The 23687-nt window shown below is 43.5% G+C and overlaps 1 protein-coding gene across 21 annotated transcripts in view; it reads right to left on the bottom strand.

Moving 5' to 3' along the window:
• ZNF185 (zinc finger protein 185 with LIM domain) overlaps nt 1-23687 on the bottom strand; it is a 101207-nt gene that overhangs the window by 14513 nt on the left and 63007 nt on the right. For 14 of the 21 annotated variants that reach the window (XM_019438215.2, XM_019438226.2, XM_019438222.2 and 11 more), the window contains 2 exons: nt 20911-21000; nt 15242-15457 (listed from right to left, as the gene is read on the bottom strand). In XM_019438215.2, the coding sequence (XP_019293760.1) occupies nt 15242-15457; nt 20911-21000 (306 nt within the window). The remainder of the gene's footprint in view (nt 1-15241; nt 15458-20910; nt 21001-23687) is intronic. The other 7 variants (XM_019438217.2, XM_019438220.2, XM_019438219.2 and 4 more) reach the window with 2 other exon arrangements.

Here is a 23687-nt window from a genome sequence, read left to right as displayed (position 1 = left end):
ATTTTCTTATCTCTGGAGAGTATACCAAATTAATTTATAAAATCTTTTATCTTCTATTCCAAATAACTTAGAGATAAATAAGCACTTACACAAATTAAACATTCCTAAAACTTTCATAAATTAAAGAAACAATTTCTAATACTTTGTAAAAAAAACCAGTATTCTTATAAAAACTAACACAAATGGCTAAAATTAACAACACTGGAAACAACAGATATTGGTGGGGATGTGGAGAAAGTTGGTGGGAATGCAAACTGGTGCAGCCACTATGAAAATAGTATGGAATTCCCTCAAAAAGTTAAAAATAGAACTATCCTACCATTCAGCAATTTCACTATTTGGTATTTATCCAAAGGATATAAAAATATTGATTCAAAGGGGCATATGAACACTGATGTTTATAGCAGCATTATCAACTATAGCCAAACTATGGAAAGAACCCATATGTGCATTGACTGATGAATGGATAAAGAAAATGTTGTGTGTGTGTGCATTTATATTACTCAACCATTGAAAAGAATGAATTTTTTCCATTAGCAACAATGTTGATGAAGGTAGACTGTATTATGCTAAGCGAAAAAAATCTGTCAGAGAAAGACAAATTTCATATGATTTCACTCATATGTGGAATTTGAGAAACAAAAGAGATGAAGATAGGTGAAGATAAAAAGAGAGAGAGAGGAGAAAACCATAAGAGATTCTTAATTTTAGAGAACAAACTGTGGGTTGATAGAGCACTGTGGGTGGGAGATGGGCTAATAGGGTGACAAGTATCAAGGAGGGCACTTGTGATGATCACTGTGTGTTATATGTAAGTGATGAATCACTAAATTCTACACCTGAGACCAATTTTGCCATATATGTTAACTCACTAGGTTTTAAATAAAAACTTAAAAAAGAAAACAAAAACCCAAATATTTTAAAAATTCTAGTTCAAAAACTTAGCTAAATCTTTGGCAAACAAGACTAGTTTAATATTCCTAATTTAATGAAAACAGCTGTCTTGTGAGTTATCAACCTTACATATAATAGAAGCACATATTTTAATTTTTTAATATTTATTTTTTTCAGAGAGTGCAGGTGCATGAATGGGAGATGGGGCAGAGAGAAAGGGAGACACAGAATCAGAAGCAGGCTCCAGGCTCTGAACTGTCAGCACAGCCTGATGCGGGGCTCAAAACCATGAACTGTGAGACGGTGACCTGAGCAGGAGTCAGATGTTTAACCGACTGAGCCACCCAAACGCCCCACACGTATTTTTATTATACTTGAGTATAATATTCATAAATTTAAATGGTTTAGCCACAGAAGCTAGTATTACATCTACTAGATGTAATATAGTATTATATTATAAAATATATTATTTTACATTTTATATATATAATCTATGTTTAGATTGTAAAAATATAAATTTGCTTTTAATCAAACTGAGGCATTATTCTGACAAACTCTATTTCAGCAGTAATTATGTTTTATAACATGTCAGCTTAAAGACAGTTTCCAAGATCTTTTTGGAAATTTAAAACCTTAGATTGATGCTAAATTAAATTAACAGATACTTACTAAGTACCTAGATAATTTCTAAGTAAGATAAAATACTGAAATATTAGTTACTAAGCCTAAGTTTAAGTTTATATACTTTTTGCTTCTTATTTTTTATAGTACAGAGAGGTTGTACATACATTTGTTAATAAATGTGTTCATTTGTGCACATTGAAAAATTATACTATAAAAAAGTATATAACTATAAAGTTTTATGAGATATATATTCATAAGCTTTACTAGTCTACTGCAAAATGCTGGTATATGACAGATAATTCAAAATGATCTACATCTATTTTTCTCTGTAAAATAAAAGTTACTAACAGTTTAAAATTATAATCAATATGTATAAATGAGACTACTAAAAGTAATAAGGCAAAGGAGAACAACTTTGTATGCAAGGTATGAAAATATGTTTTTGTTAAGGAAAAAGAACAAGTTTGTCCTAAATTAAAATAGTGGTTCCAAAAATTTTGTAAGATGAAGTGTAAGTAGATAGTTTTAAAACTATAAAATGTTTACAGAAAATAAATTTTATTTGCCGTGTTCAAAATTTACTAAAATTTAGTGAGATTATTTATAGTATTTTCTCTTTTTAAAATTTTTTCTTAGCGTTTATTTATTTTTGAGAGAGAGAGAGACAGAGCATGAACGGGGGAGGGTCAGACAGAGAGGGAGACACAGAATCTGAAACAGCCTCCAGGCTCTGAGTGGTCAGCACAGAGCCCGATGCGGGGCTTGAACTCACGGACCGCGAGATCATGACCTGAGCAGAAGTCGGACGGTTAACTGACTGAGCCACCCAGGCACCCCGAGATTATTTATAGTATTTTCAAAAAGAGCTCTAGTATCAAGTATTGTACTGATAAAAAACTAAAATTTGGCTTTCTCTCTGTTAAAATAGTAAGAGTTTCTTGGCTCACTGGCGTGCTCTTAATAAAAGGTTAATGATAGTTCTTTTTTCCTCAGTACTCTACTGTGAAAATGAATAAAGGAAAACCTCACTAAAATGGAGTCAGGAGGCCAGAAGTGGGAGCTCTCATGCCCTACCACTCCTTGGTGTCCTTTGCAAAACTAACAGGAAGAAGCCTAAATTTTACTATTCCAGCAGGAGGAAGATTTTCTCCTTGCCCAGCAATAGCCCAGCTCATGAGAGACTGTAACAACTCAGCCAAGGAAAAGCCGCTACACTTCAAAGTCCCAGTTCACTCCAATGGACTTTTTGTTTATAACAAGCCTTCCCAATGTTTCTCCTTTTTCTGTAATAGAGTGTTCCTCTTCTTTGCTCTTGGACTTGCTTTTACTGTAGCTTGTGTGTCCTGAATTGCAATTCTCTGCTATTCCTGAATAAATCCATTTTGCTGGTAAAATAACTGCCTTTTTATTTTTAAGGTGAACACTATCTAAAAAGAAAAGTTTTTATGTCTTATCAAACTAATATCCTATTCTTTATGTTGACGTTATCATGTCAATTATTTTTTTTCAATATGTGAAATTTATTGTCAAATTGGTTTCCATACAACACCCGGTGCTCATCCCAAAAGGTGCCCTCCTCAATACCTATCACCCACCCTCCCCTCCCTCCCACCCCCCATCAACCCTCAGTTTGTTCTCAGTTTTTAAGAGTCTCTTATGCTTTGGCTCTCTTCCACTCTAACCTCTTTTTTTTTTTTTCTTCCCCTCTCCCATGGGTTTCTGTTAAGTTTCTCAGGATCCACATAAGAGTGAAACCATATGGTATCTGTCTTTCTCTGTATGGCTTATTTCACTTAGCATCACACTCTCCAGTTCCATCCACGTTGCTACAAAGGGCCATATTTCGTTCTTTCTCATTGCCATGTAGTACTCCATTGTGTATATAAACCACAATTTCTTTATTCATTCATCAGTTGATGGACATTTAGGCTCTTTCCATAATTTGGCTATTGTTGAGAGTGCTGCTATAAACATTGGGGTCCAAGTGCCCCTATGCATCAGTACTCCTGTATCCCTTGGGTAAATTCCTAGCAGTGCTATTGCTGGGTCATAGGGTAGGTCTATTTTTAATATTCTGAGGAACCTCCACACTGTTTTCCAGAGTGGCTGCACCAATTTGCATTCCCACCAACAGTGCAAGAGGGTTCCCGTTTCTCCACATCCTCTCCAGCGTCTATAGTCTCCTGATTTGTTCATTTTGGCCACTCTGACTGGCGTGAGGTGATATCTGAGTGTGGTTTGGATTTGTATTTCCCTGATAAGGAGTGACGTTGAGCATCTTTTCATGTGACTGTTGGCCATCCGGCTGTCTTCTTTAGAGAAGTGTCTATTCATGTTTTCTGCCCATTTCTTCACTGGGTTATTTGTTTTTCGGGTGTGGAGTTTGGTGAGCTCTTTATAGATTTTGGATACTAGCCCTTTGTCCTATATGTCATTTGCAAATATCTTTTCCCATTCCGTTCGTTGGCTTTTAGTTTCGTTGGTTGTTTCCTTTGCTGTGCAGAAGCTTTTTATCTTCATAAGGTCCCAGTAATTCATTTTTGCTTTTAATTCCCTTGCCTTTGGGGATGTGTCGAGTAAGAGATTGCTACGGCTGATGTCAGAGAGGTCTTTTCCTGCTTTCTCCTCTAGGGTTTTGATGGTTTCCTGTCTCACATTCAGGTCCTTTATCCATTTTGAGTTTATTTTTGTGAATGGTGTGAGAAAGTGGTCTAGTTTCAACCTTCTGCATGTTGCTGTCCAGTTCTCCCAGCACCATTTGTTAAAGAGACTGTCTTTTTTCCATTGGATGTTATTTCCTGTTTTGTCAAAGATGAGTTGGCCATACGTTTGTGGGTCTAGTTCTGGGGTTTCTATTCTATTCCATTGGTCTATGTGTCTGTTTTTATGCCAATACCATGCTGTCTTGATGATTACAGGTTTGTAGTAGAGGCTAAAGTCTGGGATTGTGATGCCTCCTGCTTTGGTCTTCTTCTTCAAAATTACTTTGGCTATTCGGGGCCTTTTGTGGTTCCATATGAATTTTAGGATTGCTTGTTCTAGTTTCGAGAAGAATGCTGGTGCAATTTTGATTGGGATTGCATTGAATGTGTAGATAGCTTTGGGTAGTATTGACATTTTGACAATATTTATTCTTCCAATCCATGAGCAGGGAATGTCTTTCCATTTCTTTATATCTTCTTCAATTACCTTCATAAGCTTTCTATAGTTTTCAGCATACAGATCTGTTACATCTTCGGTTAGGTTTATTCCTAGGTATTGTATGCTTCTTGGTGCAATTGTGAATGGGATCAGTTTCTTTATTTGTCTTTCTGTTGCTTCATTGTTAGTGTATAAGAATGCAACTGACTTCTGTACATTGATTTAGTATCCTGCAACTTTGCTGAATTCATGTATCAGTTCTAGCAGACTTTTGGTGGAGTCTATCGGATTTTCCATGTATAGTATCATGTCATCTGCAAAAAGTGAAAGCTTGACTTCATCTTTGCCAATTTTGATGCCTTTGATTTCCTTTTGTTGTCTGATTGCTGATGCTAGAACTTCCAACACTATATTAAACAACAGCGGTGAGAGTGGGCATCCCTGTCGTGTTCCTGATCTCAGGGAAAAAGCTCTCAGTTTTTCCCCATTGAGGATGATGTTAGCTGTGGGCTTTTCATAAATGGTTTTTATGATGTTTAAGTATGTTCCTTCTATCCCGACTTTCTCAAGGGTTTTTATTAAGAAAGGATGCTGAATTTTGTCAAAGGCCTTTTCTGCATCGATTGAGAGGATCATATGGTTCTTATCTTTTCTTTTATTAATGTGATGTATCACGTTGATTGATTTGCGAATGTTGAACCAGCCCTGCATCCCAGGAATGAATCCCACTTGATCATGGTGAATAATTCTTTTTATATGCTTTTGAATTCGATTTGCTAGTATCTTATTGAGAATTTTTGCATCCATATTCATCAGGGATATTGGCCTGTAGTTCTCTTTTTTTACTGGGTCTCTGTCTGGTTTAGGAATCAAAGTAATACTGACTTCATAGAATGAGTCTGGAAGTTTTCCTTCCCTTTCTATTTCTTGGAATAGCTTGAGAAGGCTAGGTATTATCTCTGCTTTAAACGTCTGGTAGAACTCCCCTGGGAAGCCATCTGGTCCTGGACTCTTATTTGTTGGGAGATTTTTGATAACCGATTCAATTTCTTCGCTGGTTATGGGTCTGTTCAAGCTTTCTCTTTCCTCCTGATTGAGTTTTGGAAGAGTGTGGGTGTTTAGGAATTTGTCCATTTCTTCCAGGTTGTCCAATTTGTTGGCATATAATTTTTCACAGTATTCCCTAATAATTGTTTGTATCTCTGAGGGATTGGTTGTAATAATTCCATTTTCATTCATGATTTTATCTATTTGGGTCATCTCCCTTTTCTTTTTGAGAAGCCTGGCTAGAGGTTTGTCAATTTCATTTTTTTCAAAAAACCAACTCTTGGTTTCGTTGATCTGTTCTACAGTTTTTTTAGATTCTATATTGTTTATTTCTGCTCTCATCTTTATTATTTCTCTTCTTCGGCTGGGTTTAGGCTGTCTTTGCTGTTCTGCTTCTATTTCCTTTAGGTGTGCTGTTAGATTTTGTATTTGGGATTTTTCTTGTTTCTTGAGATAGGCCTGGATTGCAATGTATTTTCCTCTCAGGACTGCCTTCGCTGCATCCCAAAGCATTTGGATTGTTGTATTTTCATTTTCGTTTGTTTCCATATATTTTTTAATTTCTTCTCTAATAGCCTGGTTGACCCACTCATTCTTTAGTAGGGTGTTCTTTAACCTCCATGCTTTTGGAGGTTTTCCAGACTTTTTCCTGTGGTTGATTTCAAGCTTCATAGCATTGTGGTCTGAAAGTATGCATGGTATAATTTCAATTCTTGTAAACTTATGAAGGGCTGTTTTGTGACCCAGTATATGATCTATCTTGGAGAATGTTCCATGTGCACTCGAGAAGAAAGTATATTCTGTTGCTTTGGGATGCAGAGTTCTAAATATATCTGTCAAGTCCATCAGATCCAATGTATCATTCAGGGCCCTTGTTTCTTTATTGACTGTGTGTCTAGATGATCTATCCATCTGTAAGTGGAGTGTTAAAGTCCCCTGCAATTACCACATTCTTATCAATAAGGTTGCTTATGTTTATGAGTAATTGTTTTATATATTTGGGGGCTCCGGTATTCGGCGCATAGACATTTATAATTGTTAGCTCTTCCTGATGGATAGACCCTGTAATTATTATATAATGCCTTTCTTCATCTCTTGTTACAGCCTTTAATTTAAAGTCTAGTTTGTCTGATATAAGTATGGCTACTCCAGCTTTATTTTGGCTTTCAGTACCATGACAAATAGTTCTCCATCCTGTCACTCTCAATCTGAAGGTGTCCTCAGGTCTAAAATGAGTCTCTTGTAGACAGCAAATAGATGGGTCCTGGTTTTTTATCCATTCTGATACCCTATGTCTTTTGGTTGGCGCATTTATTCCTTTTACATTCAGTGTTATTATAAAAAGATATGGGTTTAGAGTCAATGTGATGTCTGTAGGTTTCATGCTTGTAGCGATGTCTCTGGTACTTTGTCTCACAGGATCCCCCTTAGGATCTCTTGTAGGGCTGGTTTAGTGGTGACAAATTCCTTTAGTTTTTGTTTGTTTGGGAAGACCTTTATCTCTCCTTCTATTCTAAATGACAGACTTGCTGGATAAAGGATTCTCGGCTGCATATTTTTTTTTCTGTTCAACACATTGAAGATCTCGTGCCAATCCTTTCTGGCCTGCCAAGTTTCAAAAGAGAGATCAGTCACGAGTCTTATAGGTCTCCCTTTATATGTTAGGGCACGTTTATCCCTTGTGGCTTTCAGAATTTTCTCTTTATCCTTGTATTTTGCCAGTTTCACTCTGATATGTCGTGCAGAAGATCGATTCAAGTTACGTCTGAAGGGTGTTCTCTGTGCCTCTTGGATTTCAATGCCTTTTTCCTTCCCCAGTTCAGGGAAGTTCTCAGCTATTATTTCTTCAAGTACCCCTTCAGCACCTTTCCCTCTCTCTTCCTCCTCTGGGATACCAATTATGCATATATTATTTCTTTTTAGTGTATCACTTCTCTAATTTTCCCCTCATACTCCTGGATTTTTTTTTCTCTCTTTCTCTCAGCTTCCTCTTTTTCCATAACTTTATCTTCTAGTTCACCTATTCTCTCTAATGCCTCTTCATTCTGAGCCGTGGTTGTCTCCATTTTATTTTGCAGTTCATTGATAGCATTTTTTAGCTCCTCGTGACTGTTCCTTAGTCCCTTGATCTCTGTAGCAAGAGATTCTCTGCTGTCCTCTATACTGTTTTCAAGCCCAGCGATTAATTTTATGACTATTATTCTAAATTCACTTTCTGTTATATTATTTAAATCCTTTTTGATCAGTTCATTAGCTGTTGTTATTTCCTGGAGATTCTTCTGAGGGGAATTCTTCCGTTTGGTCATTTTGGATAGTCCCTGGAGTGGTGCGGACCTGCAAGGCACTTCCCCTGTGCTGTGGTGTATAACTGGAGTTGGTGGGCGGGGCCGCAGTCCGACCTGATGTCTGCCCCCAGCCCACCGCTGGGGCCACAGTCAGACTGGTGTGTGCCTTCTCTTCCCCTCTCCTAGGGGCGGGATTCACTGTGGGGTGGCGTGGCCCGTCTGGGCTACTTGCACACTGCCAGGCTTGTGGTGCTGGGGATCTGGCGTATTAGCTGGGCTGGGTAGGCAAGGTGCACGGGGGCAGGAGGGGCAGGCTTAGCTCGCTTCTCCTTAGGTGATCCACTTCAGGAGGGGCCCTGTGGCAGCAGGAGGGAGTCAGATCCGCTGCCGGAGGTTTGGCTCCACAGAAGCACAGCGTTGGGTGTTTGCCCAGAGCAAGCAAGTTCCCTGGCAGGAACTGGTTCCCTTTGGGATTTTGGCTGGGGGATGGGCGAGGGAGATGGCGCTGGCTAGTGCCTTTGTTCCCCACCAAACTGAGCTCTGTCATCCCGGGGCTCAGCAACTCTCCCTCCCTTTGTCCTCCAGCCTTCCCGCTTTCCGAGCAGAGCTGTTAACTTATGACCTCCCAGATGCTAAGTCGCGCTTGCTGTCGGAACACACTCCGTCTGGCCCCTCCGCTTTTGCCAGCCAGACTCGGGGGCTCTGCTTGGCCGGCGGGCCGCCCCTCCGCCCTGGCTCCCTCCCACCAGTCTGTGCAGCGCGCACCGCCTCTCCGCCCTTCCTACCCTCTTCCGTGGGCCTCTCGTCTGCGCTTGGCTCTGGAGACTCCGTTCTGCTAATCCTCTGGCGGTTTTCTGGGTTAGTTAGGCAGGTGTAGGTGGAATCTAAGTGATCAGCAGGACGCGCGGTGAGCCCAGTGTCCTCCTATGCCGCCATCTTCTCACGAATTCCTCATGTCAATTATTTTTAAAAGGACTTAATTTTAAAGGAGCTAATAGTCTTTGGGCACCTGGGTGGCTCAGTTGGTTAAGAGTCCGACTTTTACTCAGGTCATGATCCCACAGTTCGTGAGTTTGAACCCCATGTCAGGCTCTGTGCTGACAGCTCAGAGCCTGGAGCCCGCTTTGGGATTCTGTGTCTCTCTTGCTCTCTGCCCCTCCCCAGCTCACGCTCTGTCTCTCTCTCTCCTTCAAAAATAAATAAACATTTAAAAAAGACATTTTAAAGGCTCTAACAGTGTTTACAATCATTTTATCTCCTATGTTTACTTTAATTTTTTCTCACACTTTGATTTAATAGATAACCAAGTAGTATTTCTCACTATCCCATAATCGTTATCAAATCCTCAAACCTTCTGATAACATTTGACATTTTGACTTCCCCAAATCAAATCTGAAATATCTTTTACACTTAAAACTGACACTGGGATTTCCCAGAGGGCCCAAAGGATTTATTTATTCTTTCACCTTGCAACAAGAGCAGTACTAAAACTATTCATATTTATTTAATATTGTATACATTTTATGGGAAGCAGTGTCAAATCCAAAAATAATAATGCTGAGCCTTTCCTAAGTTAAATTTTAAGGGGTAAAATTTTAATTATACAAATATTTCAGAAATTATATAAAATTCCTAGCGATCTGTCAGTGCCCTCACTGTCTTGGTGCTGCCTTGCCAAATATTAAAACAACAGCACAATGTTATCAGTCATAATTTTAATTATTTTTTAAATGTAACTTAAATATGTTCTTACTACCATATGTCTGTCTTTCACTATCTTGAAACTTTCCCTTTTAAAAGGGTCATTGCCACTACTGTTGCTAAACTTTTGTGAGAACAAGTACACCCACGTGGGGAATTCTGACTCCTTCAAGTGACTGAGGAATCCATTTCACCAGTTAAGTCATCTAAGAAATTCAACAGGTTCTTCTCCTTCCCCCAATTACATTGTTCTTATCATTGTCGGTCATCTGAGATAACAGATCTAATGAACTATAAAAATTAAAGCTTGCTAAACTGATGGAAGAACTCAATCTCCCATGGCCTAAGGTTTTATCCTTGGCACCGATCATCCTCTGATCCTCTCCTGATGGGTCACACCAACTGTCCCCATGTGAAATAATATCTGGACCACCCATGAGAAATCCCTATTCTGTCTGGGCTCTGGAAGAGTTTAACCTGGTCAATTCATACATTCTAAAATACCCACAGGGATTTTTCCAATCCTCTGTCCACTCTCCCTCACAATTCTGCTGTTATCATTGCCTACATCCCTGCAGGTCTCACTCTACTTCCCTCTGTACTTCCTGGAATCCCAGGCTAGTCAAGCCTTGTCCATTAGGAGGTTTGCACTGACTGGCTTTCCTCCTGGTGCATACCCAGAATGGGGCTAAGGGTCTGCTTGCTACTTTGGACTATTAGCAGTAGTGGTCTTTAATCCTCTGGCCCAAAGACTCCAAATGTCACCTTTACTGATGAGCCTAGTCTACCAAGATGCCATGCCAGTGACCTGACCCGGAAATGGAAGACCTAGACGGTTCTAGAAAGAAGACTTTTCCACAACCACACCCAGCATGCTTGGGGATTTGGACTACTAGGAGGAAGAAAGGAAGGACAGTTGCAAGGTGTTGCTGCCCACCTTAGAAACAGAACAGTATTGCCAGGGCAATTCATCCAGGCTGGCCCAGGCAGAGCCTCTGTCTGAAAGTCAGAGCCTTGCCTCAGGTGCCCTTGTCTGCCAATCTGTTTGAGTGTGCCGCTTTGTCTTGGTGTCTCCATGGACTGGGCATTTGCTCAATTGGCTCCAGGCACTTAGAAAATAGCTTGGAGATACTCTGCCCACAACCTGGGCCAGAAGGGGTCACACACTCCACTCTGCCACTTGAGCCACAAAGATGACTTTCTGACTTAACACTTCTCTTTCCCTTACTGCTCCCCCAAGTCTTATCAGCTGCCCAATTCTGGGTCCATTTTACTTACTTAAGAGTTCTATTTCCATATCCACAGCTACCACCCTAGCTGGGGTCCCATCATCTCTTACTTAGTGGACTTGAACCTCTTTGTAGCTCTTCTCCCTGCCTCCACTCTTCCCACGTCCAGTTCATTCTTCATACTGCCACCATAGAAATAAGTCTAAAGCACAACTCTGACCATTTCACTTCCCTGCTTAAAACTTTTCTGGCTCTGGGGGTGCCTGGGTGACTCAGTCAGTTAAGCGTCTGACTTCGGCTCAGGTCATGATCACGCGGTTTGGGAGTTCAAGCCCCGCATCAGGCTGTGTACTGACAGCTCGGAGCCTGGAGCCTGCTTTGGATTCTGTGTCTCCCTCTCTCTGCTCCTCCCCCACTCATTCTCTCTCTCTCTCTCTCTCTCTCTCGCTCTCTCGCTCTCTCGCTCTCTCTCTCTCTCTCAGAAATAAAGAAACTTTAAAGAAATTAAAAAAAAACCTTTTCTGCCTCTGTATGTGGGAATGTAAAATGGTAGAAAACAGCCACCGTGGAAAATAGTATGGCAGTTCCTCAAAAAATTTAAACATAAAATTACTATATGATCCAGCGATTCCACTTCTGGGTATATACCCAAAAGTACTGAAAGCAGGATCTCAAAGAAATACTTCTACACCCATGTTTATTACAATATTATTCAAGTTTGCCAAAAGGAGGAAGCAGCTCAAGTGTCTCTTGACACTTGAATGCATAAACAAAATACAGTATGTCTATATTATGGAATATTATTCAGCCTTAAAAAGGAAGGAAATTCTGACATACGCTACAACATGGATGAACCTTGAAGACATTATGCTAAATGAAAGATGCTAGTTACAAAAGGACAAATACTGCATGATTCCACTTCTATGAGGAACCTAGAGTAGTCAAGTTTATAAAAACAGAAAGTAGAATGATGGGTGCCAGGGGCTGGGGAGAAGGGGATGGGAGTTGTTTCATAGGGAAAGAGTTTTAGTTTTGCAAGACAGAAAGAGTTCTGGAAATTGGTTGCATAACAACATGAATGTACTTAATGCCACTGCCTTTATACTTTAAAATGGTTAAGATGGCAATTTTTATGTTTTGTGAATTTTACAACAATTAAAAAAAAACTTTCCTAACTCTTCTTTGTCCTCTGGAGAAAGTCCAAGCCCTTGTTAAGGCATAAAGATCAGACTCTGGTGGCTTTTGTCCTTTATTAGATTGATATGGTGTGTTGGTGACCCTAAGACCACCACCAGGGTCAATGATTCACTAGGAGGACTCCCAAGACTCAGCATATAGTCATCCTCAAGGCTAAGATTTATGACCATAGAAGGATACCAAGCAAAATCAGTGAAAGAAAAAGGTGATATTTTCATTCACGACCCAAGATTATTACTGGAGACTGGTCACATAGGAACTTTCTGCCTGGCACGAACCAAACTCCCAACTCCCAGGAGGCAAGCAGACACTCAGCATAAAGCACGTTGTTTGTAAAAGTGATCCAGGTGGTCACCCTTAACTCTCATCATTTAGGGAAGTTTTCATATCAGTGTAGAGAACTGTTTACCTCTTCAAGTTCCTGGAGGCCAGCCAAGGGCACATCTTGCAAGCAGCCCTTTCTTTTTTTTTTTTTTTTTTTTTTTAATTTTTTTAATGTTTATTTATTTTTGACAGAGAGAGACCGAGCATGAGCAGGGGAGGGCAGAGAGAGAGGGAGACACAGAATCCAAAGCAGGCTCCAGGCTCTGAGCTGCCAGCACAGAGCCCGACACGGGGCTTGAACTCACAGACCGCGAGATCATGACCTGAGCCGATGTCGGATGCTCAACTGACTGAGCCACCCAGGCGCCCCACAAGCAGCCCTTTCTAAAGAGAGTAGCCTCAGGCCTGCTAGGTTAACTCTTGTCTGCCCAACGTCAACTTTTCAACGGCTTTCTCATCATAAACCACAGCCGTATCAAACCACAGGGTGCTCCGAAGCATGCAACACTGCCATCTACCCTTCAGCACAGGAGATTACCCTTACTCCTCGGCCCCTCCTTCACCTCCTTACAAAGTGCTTCAAGAGGAACATCAACTGTCACCTCTGTGAAGCCTTCTCTGGTTCCATGCAGCCAGCCAAGTCACATACTCCTACTATGCTGCCATTATAACCTATCCATGCCTCCTTGAGGTCAGTATCTCCAGTGCTTAGGACATAGCTTCGCATGGGCTAGTCATTAAGTAAAATATTGTTTAATTTTACAATGTGTGGCTCATTAACTCACAGAAAAAATCAAGGAGCCCACATTACTCTGTGTATTCCTTCCCCTGCCCTCCAACCTACATTTGCACTCATCCTTCCCTCCTGTTTCAAAAACAGAGCCCTCTACTTCCTTCCCAAGACTCTAGAACCCCATCCTAAGCCCACCATAAATTCAGTGACCATTAACCTTTGGGTTTGCTCATTCTTTATTCAAATATCAAACTGTCTTTGCCAACAGTGTACTTCCTCCCCTGGGAACATAGGCATGCACTCTAGAAAGCGTTTCCTATCATCCTGTAGCTGTATTTATCTAATCACCCATCAAATTTCCATCACTTGCTGGCCAACATTTTAGAAAGAGTTGTATACCTCCACCAACTGCACCACCTCACCTCCAAATTCTTCCTCAATCCACCATAAGTCAACCAAACCTTTCTGCCTCCCTGACCTGCCCTCCATTTAAGGCAGCCATAAACTCCATTCTACCAAATCTTGTGGTCTTATTTAAAGGTCCACAGCATACTGGAAAGTTAGCTCAGCCTAGCTTGGTTTCCATGACAGTACTCTTTCCAAGTTCTTCCATTTATCCAAAACTTTCTTTCTCAGTATCCCCTTTCAGATCCTCTTCTGCTACAAGACCTTTCAATATTATTTGCCAGAATTCTGACCCAATCTGCCTTTGTAGCTCTTATTTTTATCTTTTTTCATTGTATGGACTCAGAGTTTTAGGGGGCCAATAATTAACACCTCTTTTTAGACAAAAGAACAGAAAATGGAGATAAAGGTCCACTGATGAAGCTGATGGCTTTACACATAGAGCCAAAAAGGAGGGCACCCCTTACATCCTTGAACCACAGGGCCTTACTCACCCAGCCAAGAGCCTGGCTGGACAACTGACCCCAGGGGCTTGTAGACAAAAGCAAAGAATCCAGGGAGAACCTTCTTGGCTGTACATATGAAGCCATTTTCTTCCAAAGACAAGGAGGATTGGTGGCCAAGTTGGATCCATGCAGTTTCTGTTCCCAATGTGGCAACCAATCAGCCATTCCTGCCCAAGAGAAAAAGAGGAGGAAGGGAGGCCAGCAGCATAAACAAGAGACCAGGGAAACTCCACATCCATTAAACAACAACAAAACTGGCATTAATAACATTAATGCTATATTAATCATGAACAGATCAGACATGACTTGTAGGAAGATTCGCTCCAGCTGCCATGTGGAGAATCAGGCCAGGCCTTATAAAGTAAGATGATGCAGGAGACCAGTTAGGAAACTATTTGCTCAGTCAAGAGAGAAATGATAAGGCCACAAGTCTTATTGCCTTATAAAATGTAAAGTTGAAGGAAAGTGGTAGCCAAGGCTTTTCCAAGATTTCAGAATTGGTCAACTGAGTGGGTGGTGATGGTCGCAAGCTGTGGAAAGAATGAGCTGAGATATAGCAAGGAAGTTGGGGAGAGGTGCTGTGCAGAGATATGATAAGGTCATTTGAGTTATGCTGAATGTAAAGTGCCTACAGGGAATCTGGACAACAATGTCCAGTAGGTCTGGAGTTGAGTGAAGATTATACTAGGGGCTGCAGAGTGGATGAGGTTGTCTGAAGAATTTTCTCTCTCTCTCTCTCTCTCTCTCTCTCTCTCTCTCTCTCACACACACACACACACACACACACACACACACACAGTGCCATTTTACACACACAAATAGTCCTCTTCCTACTTATGACCCCCATCTTGGGAGACCTCCTTCCTGGTCCACATGTCAGAAATTAGCCAGGGCTTCTTACCTCTGCATACATACACCAGCTCCTATCCCATCCCTATCCCAACTACTTGTGCTATAGGAAGCCCCTAAACACTGTTTTGCACCCAGGGAGTTACTATCCCAATCCCACTCATGGAGCAGGAGTTTGAACACCTTGGTGTGTGATGTGCCAGGCACTGGCATAAACATGGGGTAAGAGTGGGTCCCACTTGGGTCATGGCCCCTGACAACTCTCCAGCTCAGGTAGGCAGGGACCCAGCACAGTTTAATACTTACCTGCTGGCCTGGCTGTCCAGTTCCACAAGCTGCTCTGGTCTTTTGGAGATGCTCTGCTGCTCTGGGGTCCTGGGGGCTGCAGACTGCTGGGAGGGTGCAGCTGGGTCCCCATGGCCACCTCTCAGGACTGCAGGCCTCTCCTGCCAGGTCTCTCCCACCTTGGCAGCCACATTCTTGTCTTCAGAATCAGCCAAGGTGCTGAGGAAGAGTGAACACCTTTATGGAATGAGACTTTGGGACCAGTCCTTCTTCACCCACTGCATGCTGATGTCACCTCCTGTGGCCATAACAGGCTCCTCTCCCAGAGGGTAGGGAAGAGAGGAGCCCAAAGGCAGTCCCCACTTGTACCAGAGAAAGCATGAGCCTCTGATGATTTTGCCATACCCTCAATAGAGCAATAGAGCAATGAGGAAGCAGATTCTCAGCTGTCTAGGCATCAAGGGAGATCTTTCTTCCTCCCTGGAATCACATCATGCCTACACTTGCACACCCTTCCATCCCCATCTGAGGTGCTTCCAATGGTCTCATTCTTTCTCCTGGTGCTTCCTCCTTAACCTCTAGTGTGATGGTGCTGCTGCCTGGAGGCCTCAAAGATGTTATATGAACACTAGGCCAGGGACACTGAGTCAGGCTAAACTCAACTCTCCCAACATCAGCAGCCTGCCTCCAATCACTGGTGAGGCTCCCCTGGGACAAGAAGATCACACTACCAGCTACCTCCAGCCCTAGGATCTTTTATTCATAGAAGTTAATCCCATAGTAGGCATGCTCCCTGCCTTCATGCTTCAAGTGAAGCAGGGACCATGCTTTTTGCAAAGTATGCCCTGAAAGCAATGCGACTCTTCAGCCTCAGGTGAGAGGAACAAAAATATCCCAGCAGAGACAATAAACTTATTACCACTTCCAGCTGCCCAGGCAGATCTGCAGGCAAGTGGATGTTGTGTCTCCCTGTGCTGCTTCTACCCTAATGGTCTGCTGCAGCCCAGCCAGATACCAAAAGTGGTCTGCTCAGATAATGCCAGTCCCTTAGTCAGCAAGATACCCTGACACACCCACTCCACCCTTATCTGTGACATACATGCTTGAGCCAAAAACAAACGTAGAAGCCCAAAGAGCTTGTTTCCTGCCTCTGTAAGCCTGGAGCTAGCTTTGCCATGGACTTAATCAGAGTCCTGTCCCATCTCCTATCTGTTATAGAATTACAGTAACAGAGATTGTCCTTATGAAGTTTGTGAATCAAGTCAAGATTTCTGCAAAGAGTAATTTTGGGGTCTACTGCAACACAGTGGCAAGTGGGTGAATAAGGTTCCTTTGCCCTAGGCCTTAGAGCAAAGCCACTATGATTATAGGAGTTGTAATCCACCTGACCTATAAAAAGTAAATCTTACTAAAACAGTCACAGGCAGTCTTGCTGAGCAATGTAATAGCCCAGAGATCTCCCATGCCCCTAATGAACTGCCTGGAAGTCACGTGCTTAGAGATACACCTGTAATTAGATCAAAGATCCGGTAGCCTAACACAGCTACTGCCAATTCCTGACACAATCAGACTCTCCACATGGAAGATAACAATCCCTTCCATTCTTAAACTACCCCCAAAAGACTCCTCTGCTGGTTGTCAATGGTTCTTCACAGTGAATACATGTGCTTAAAGTTCACATGATTCTCATGCAGAAAGAACATAAACCTGAAAATCCGAGACTTGCAACATAACAAAGAGGAAAACAGCCTATGTTTGAGATGTAAAGTCTAATAACAAAAGTTTGCTGGGGAAGAAATGAACTACTCTGTCTTATTAAATGAAATCAGGCCAATAAGCTGGTAAAAGGAAGCAGAGGCCAGTTTTCCCAGTGTTTTCTTGAGGTGGAAGGAGGCATTCCTCTGGGGCTGCTTTATTTAGCTTGAAGTCTTTTATAAAAGGAGAGTTTGACATAGTACTTTGTGCCAGGAAATGTTCTACATGCTTTTGACAAACTCACTTGACCCTCAGAACAACACTGTGTGATAGGAACTATTATTACCACTATTCTACAGTAAGGAAATACAAACACAGAGTGTAAGAGGAAGAAACTTAGCATGTCTGACTCCATATTGTTTCTATTTCCCTTGCTACTGTGACCTATAGCTTAGAAACTTCTGCTTAGCCCTGCATGTAGGCATGCTACAGCTAAGATTTGCAAAAACCACTCTTTATCCAAAACTTAACTCACCCAAGGGGATAAGGAAGTATGCACAGAAATGACTATACTATGTTTAAGATTTACAGGAATAACATGACCAAATTCCTGTAAACAAAGATAAACTGACCAAGGACAGAGAAATTACACAACCTTCCTGGGATGTCTACAGATGTCAGTCATCTTTTAACTCCACTCCCTCCTGATTCCACCTTTTGCTAAGTTTCTTTTGCTTCTTTTATAAAGCTCAAATTTCATGCCAAGGGGAGATAGCTCCTTAGGACAACAGTCCACCATCTCCTTGGTTTGCTGTCTGTCTGGATAAAGTCGCTTTCCTTACCCCAGTGTCTTGCCTTTCCACTTACTGGCTTGTCTTGCAGTGAGCAAAATGAGCTTGGACTCGGTTAGAAGAGATGAAAATGATACCCAAGGTCGAATAGCCAGTAAGTGACAGAGCTTAAGCATAAGACCATGCACAGGAATACATGCTCCTGATTACCATACTATACCAACTCTTCCTGTACATGTGATGAAGCAAGACCAAGTTAGACTAGGGAAGAGTTCATCAACTTTGGAACAGTTTGACTACTCCGCAGGATCGCCTTGCCCCCTGCCCCCATCACCCTTCCTCGCCCAACTCTTGGGAATTAAGCTGCCTCTTCACAGAGCCCCAGAGCCCTGCCCAGGCAGATCTGCCCAGGAGGTTCCCTCATGGGTGGAGGATCCGCTGCCCTCCCCGTATGTCCACAGCCCCTGCCCCTGGGCAGCTCTGAAGATCAGTGGCCAGTGGCCGGAAACGACCGAGAGGCCGGGGACCCTGCCAAACAGGCGGGGACCACAGGAGCCCCGTTCAGCTCCTTACGGGCACCCAGCTCGCTCCCTCTTTCTCGCCTCCGCCTGGACTGTGGCGATGGTCCGTCCACACGTGGTCAGAGGGGCTGCTTCAACCCCAAGGTCGGTGGCACCACCAGAGCCCACCGGGCCAGCAGAGCAAGGGCAGCGAGAGCCCAGGGAGCCTCCCAGACGGCAGGCCTAGCCCATTTGTGATCCTCGCGCACCATCTAGCGGCCGGAACCAGCATGGCAGCAAGAAAAGCTACACTGAGGCCGTTCTCCCCCAGGGCAGCCATTTCGTTCGGTGAACTGTCGCATTTCCCGATGGGCGCTGCGACTCAAGCTTCCAGTTGCAAGGAAATGGCGGTGCGCGCAGGCGCACACTAGCTTCAGCGCTCTCGCTCCAGCGCGCAGGCACACAGAAGACGGTGTCGCGCCCCACTAGGAGCACGGGCACAGGGACGCGCCAATCAGCAGCGCACGCGCGAAACCGGACTTGTGTCCCGGCTGCTCAGACTCCTGGAGGAGTGCTGGGATCTCAACCATTTTTCTTTCCAATCCAGCATCTGGTGGCTTTCCACAGACATCGTGAAGGCTCTAGAGTAAGGCTTGTCAACCTCGTCATTATTGACATTTTAACTGGATTACTCTATGGTGGATGCTGGTCTGTATATTGTAGGTCATTGAGTAGCATCCTTGGTCTCCACCCATTATTTGCCAGTAGCAACCTCCTCCCCATTGTGACAATAGTGTCTCCAGCCATTGCCAAGTGATCCCTAGGGGTTCAGGAGGTGGGGAAGCTGCCCCTGGTTCAGAACCACTACCCTAGAACAAGGATTTTTAAGCTAGACTGCACATGATAATAAACTGGGAGTTTTAAAAAAGACAATGATGATGTAAGCCACCTCACAACAATTAAATCTAAGTCTCTGCATAGGGCTCAGGAAGCTTTTTTGTTTTTAAAATATTTTCCTGTTGATTCTCAAGTGCAGCCTGAGTTTTCTCCACTGCCCTATTGCATAAGAAGCTAGATCCTGTCCCAGTTCAGGGAATATTAGATGAGATCATGCAGGCAGAGTGCTTTACACCTTAACCAGCTGAGAGTTACTGGTTCTGGATCTTAAGAATAGGTTCCAAACAACAGACTTAATAAACTAGCTTTTTAAAGTTTTTCCTGAAGGTTTTTTTTTTTTTTTTTTTTTTAGAGGCTCTTGTGTTGGGACTCAGTTTTACCACTTGTAAGCCCTTGAGCAAGTCACTTAACCTTTCTGTGCCCCAGTTTCCCCATCTTATTCATTTCACAGAGTTGCTTGAAAGATTGTAAAGCATCCAGCAGAGCACACTATAGGTGTCAGTTACTGTTTTCACTCTGTTAACTGTCAGTGCAGTCAGAAACCAAAAAGACACAAAATAGGGCCTCATACCTCATAGCTTACTAAAGCCCTACTCCATCTATCATCCCTGTCACTGGTTAGGCTCCAGCCACTCTGTGCTTTGGAACATGCTGGTGTGTTCCCACAGCAGTGTTTTTAGGTCTGCAGCTCTTTTCTCTTTTCTAGAATTGGTTCCTTCTCCTTATGGGAGCTTGCCTGAGTTGCCCCATGTATTAGCTCTCCTCACTGCCACCACTCTATCTTAGCCCCCTGGGTATTTCTTTCAGAGCACTGTTCTTCCCAGAAGGCACAGAGACTTAGGTTTCACACCTTTGTTCTTCATTCCTACTGGGTGCAAACCTCACAGGATTGTGGGGAGCACTGTATGAGACACAGTGAGTAGAGTGCAGTGCACACAGTAGGTGACCCAAAGTTAAGTAGCTATTGTGGTCATTAACAATATCCAGTATTAAAGAATCAGCCCTTTCATACCTCAATAGGTCTTCTACTCCACCACTCCTCCACAAGGACCGTCAGTACTAGCCACACTCAACTGCATACAGTGCTCAGGAAATACCAGGTTGTTTGGAGTCTTTTGCATATCCTCTTCCCTTTGCTTGAAGGGCTCCTATTCACCTTTCAAGATTAGGCTCAAAAGCCACCTCCCCCATGAAATTTTTCCTGAGTCCCCCATTCCTCTGCTCCAGCATAATGTATTGTTCCAATCTGGGCTGGGCTTTACCTCCCATCAGCCATATCTGTGTGCTCCAGCCTCCAGCACAGGGCAGGTGCCATTCGAGTGATTGCTGATGGAAAGTGTGGGTACCTGGGGCACCTGGGTTGCTCAGTTGGCTAAGCATGGATTTCGGCTCAGGTCATGATCTCATGGTTTGTGGGATCAAGCCCCACATCCAGGCTCTGTGCTGACAGTGCAGAGCCTGCTTGGGATTATCTCACTCCCTCTCTCTCTGCCCCTTCCCTGCTTGCACTCTCTCCCTCTCAAAAATAAATAAACACTAAAAAAAAAATAAAAAATAAAAATAAAAAAGACTGGGTGATTTCCTGATTTTGGAAGAATTCCTGGCTGGAGGAAGCAAAGTGTAGTGGAAGACTTTCTGGCCTCAGAGCCAGAAGCCAGAGGGTTCTAGCTGCAGTTTCACCTCTTGCCACCTGCTTCAGACCAGCTCACAGGCCTTGCTGGCCTCACCTTCCAAGCCCAAAGGCCAGTGCATACCTGACCTGCATCTCTCCACCTCAGAAGCTCAGCACTATTCCCTGATGCCTTACCCCTTCGAGTATGCATCCTTGTCCTCCAGGTCTGCTGGACTGTCACTCTTCTGGTCAGCTGGTCCAGCAGAGGCCAAAGTGGAACTGGAGCTGAGGGAGAAAGCACACAGGCCTGCTGAGGCCTTAGAGCAAAGGAGACTCGGGGCCCTTGCCAGCTGCCTTCTCACCAGAAAGGGGAACCTACATCTGCCAGTAAAGGATGGCATCTCAGTCCTGCTGTTAGTATGGCACAGATGCCACTGTGTGTGATAACGTCTTGTGAGTCCCAGCTGTGAACTGGGCACCTGAGTTCAAGATCAAGCACTGCCCCTGATCAGCTCAGGGGTCCCTGGGGAAGTCTCCTAGTTTGGGGCTCCAGTATCCTTGCCTGACCTATACACCTCTTAGGGCTGTGTGGGAGTCCAGGAAGATTGTTCTTTACTAAATGCTCTGCACACCCACAGCAAACTGGCCACTCCTACTGGTGGACTGGTAGATGGAATAGGGCAGAAGCCTGCAGTTTGGGAATGCACAACCCCTTCCCATCGCACCTTAGCACTCTAGAGCCATGTGCCCTCCTCAGCCACCTACATGTGCTCCCTGGTACTGAGCCTCCTAGTGCCAGTTGGCTGTCCCTGGGATTCCTTCCTCTGATTCCTGCTTGCTGGATTGGGTTGCAGTCCCTACAGGAGGGTCTATTCCCAGGCTCTGTTTCCTAATGCCATCCCTTCTGCCACCTCAGCTTGGGTCCTTGTGAATACATGCTGGGCTTTCAAGGCTGAGAGTTTTCACCACACACATCTTGATCATCCAGGAGAAGAGGGAAGCCAACAGCTGGGCACACTCTGTGGAAGGAGTCCAAGCCTGGTCTGGGTTTAGGACTTTGTGTCTATATGTGTACTTCCTCCCAAAGGGATGGATTCTATCCCCAACAGATGATGAGAACTGAAGGACTGCTCGAACAGATGCTCAGGGCACAGTACTCAGATCACACAGCTGCCTGACACTGGGCCACCGTGTCCTTGTGGTTAAGTGTAGGCTCCCTGCAGGCACATTGCCTGGATTCAAATCAGTACTTTGCTACCTCTCAGGTGTGTGACCTTGCGCACATCACCTGAAATGGGGATGATAATTGTGTCTGCCTCATAAGTTTTCTGAGGAGAGTAAATGGGATAATAGATGCTAAGTACTTAGAATAATGCCTGGGTCCTAACCTGTGCTAAATTGTTCCTGTTTTTATTACTGGGGCCTGTGGACATTTATAGAAGCAGCATCCCTTTGTAGTCTATCTGTATCCATCAACTTGATACAGATTGAGTGACTGGGTGCTGTCTTACCCAGTCTTTCCAGGGGTAGGTTGCATTCTTTGTCTCTGTAAATCAGGCAGGTTGATGTTCACAGCAAGCTGAGCAGTCACAGCTCACAGAGCACCTCATTGCCCATGCAAGCCTGCACTTGAGTAACACATTCACTAAGATTCCTCATGTTTGTTCCCACATCCATTTATCCCAGTTGTACTTGCAACCATAATTACTAAATTCAATTATTAAACTCATAAAAGTGAATGGAAAAGGAGTGGTTGCTTTTTGCATAAGAAACATTTTCTGGGGCACCTGGCTGGCTCAGTCGGTAGAATGTGCAACTCTTGATCCCGAGGTTATAAAGTCAAGCCCCATGTTGGGTGGAGAGATTAGTTAAAAATAAAATCTTAAAAAAAGAACATTTTCCTTGGAAATATAATAAAGGTAAGTTTCTTAAAAATCATTGCCAAAATATGTACAGGTAAGACGGTGTAAAAAACTAGGTTAAAAGTCTTTAGACTGTTTCGCAAGTTAATTTGATGTTTGGCTTAATTTTAAAGAAACTGAAAGCAGAAAGCAAAGACTTTGTTTTAGGAGGGTGTGTTAGCAAGAATGATCTGGATGAATATTCAAAGATAAAGCAGTCAAGAACTTTACCCAATCACACTGGACCAGAGGTCTACAACAGCAACAGTTAATCTGCACAACTGTGCTGGTCAGGACACAGTGAGGCAGGCTGCAAGTGTTGGCCTTTCAGACAGTGGTTTCCACTAGTGACAGCTCAAAGAGCCAAGGCCCCAACCCAGTGGCCTTTCTTTGCACCTGCTGAAGCAGAGTGGTAGGGCAGGTGTGCCGGCTGGCAGCATGCCCTTGTGGCTCTCTGCAGACACTGGCTTTGTCCGTCTGCTCTGAACCATAAGGGCACTAGCACAACTTGGAGCTGAACTATCTGTGCCAACATCAGCATACCTATACTTTGTCCCCAAGGATGACTCATGCTTGGTTTGCAGCCACTTAGGGACAGGTGGGACCTTGGGAACCACTCCCTGAATCACCTGAGAAAGTGGACCCTGACTCCACCCAGATCCAGGAACTTAGAGCCCAGCCAGACATGTTTATCTTCTCAGTGGGACCACTGCTTTTCCTCTCTCTGAACCACAGAGCATAGCTGTCCAGAGGAGGTGGGCAGGACAGGAAAAGGAGTTTAAGGATTTGTGGAAGGAAAAGAGGAAAGCAGAGATGAAGGACCTCCTTCTAGCTTGTCCTTGGAGCTCAGCCAAGAAGAGAGAAGGCACTGATTAACCCATCATTTGGTCATTCATTTGTCCCTTCACTCATTCCATACATATTCATTCTACTTCCTGGTGTCTGCCCAGGCAGGGCTGAACCTCCAGCTGCAAGTGGACCCTTGTGCCTGCTCTGGAGGATCTTGAGAGCAAGTGGCAGAGGGCAGGAGAAGGAGCAAGATTCAAGCATAGGCAATTCTGATAAGTGGAA

Source organism: Panthera pardus, unplaced genomic scaffold (genome assembly GCF_024362965.1).
Source record: "Panthera pardus isolate Hobbes unplaced genomic scaffold, ASM2436296v1 HiC_scaffold_27, whole genome shotgun sequence".
Taxonomy (NCBI): Eukaryota; Metazoa; Chordata; class Mammalia; order Carnivora; family Felidae; genus Panthera; species Panthera pardus.
Note: the sequence above shows the minus strand (reverse complement) of the source record. Positions and strands in the feature narration are given on the sequence as shown.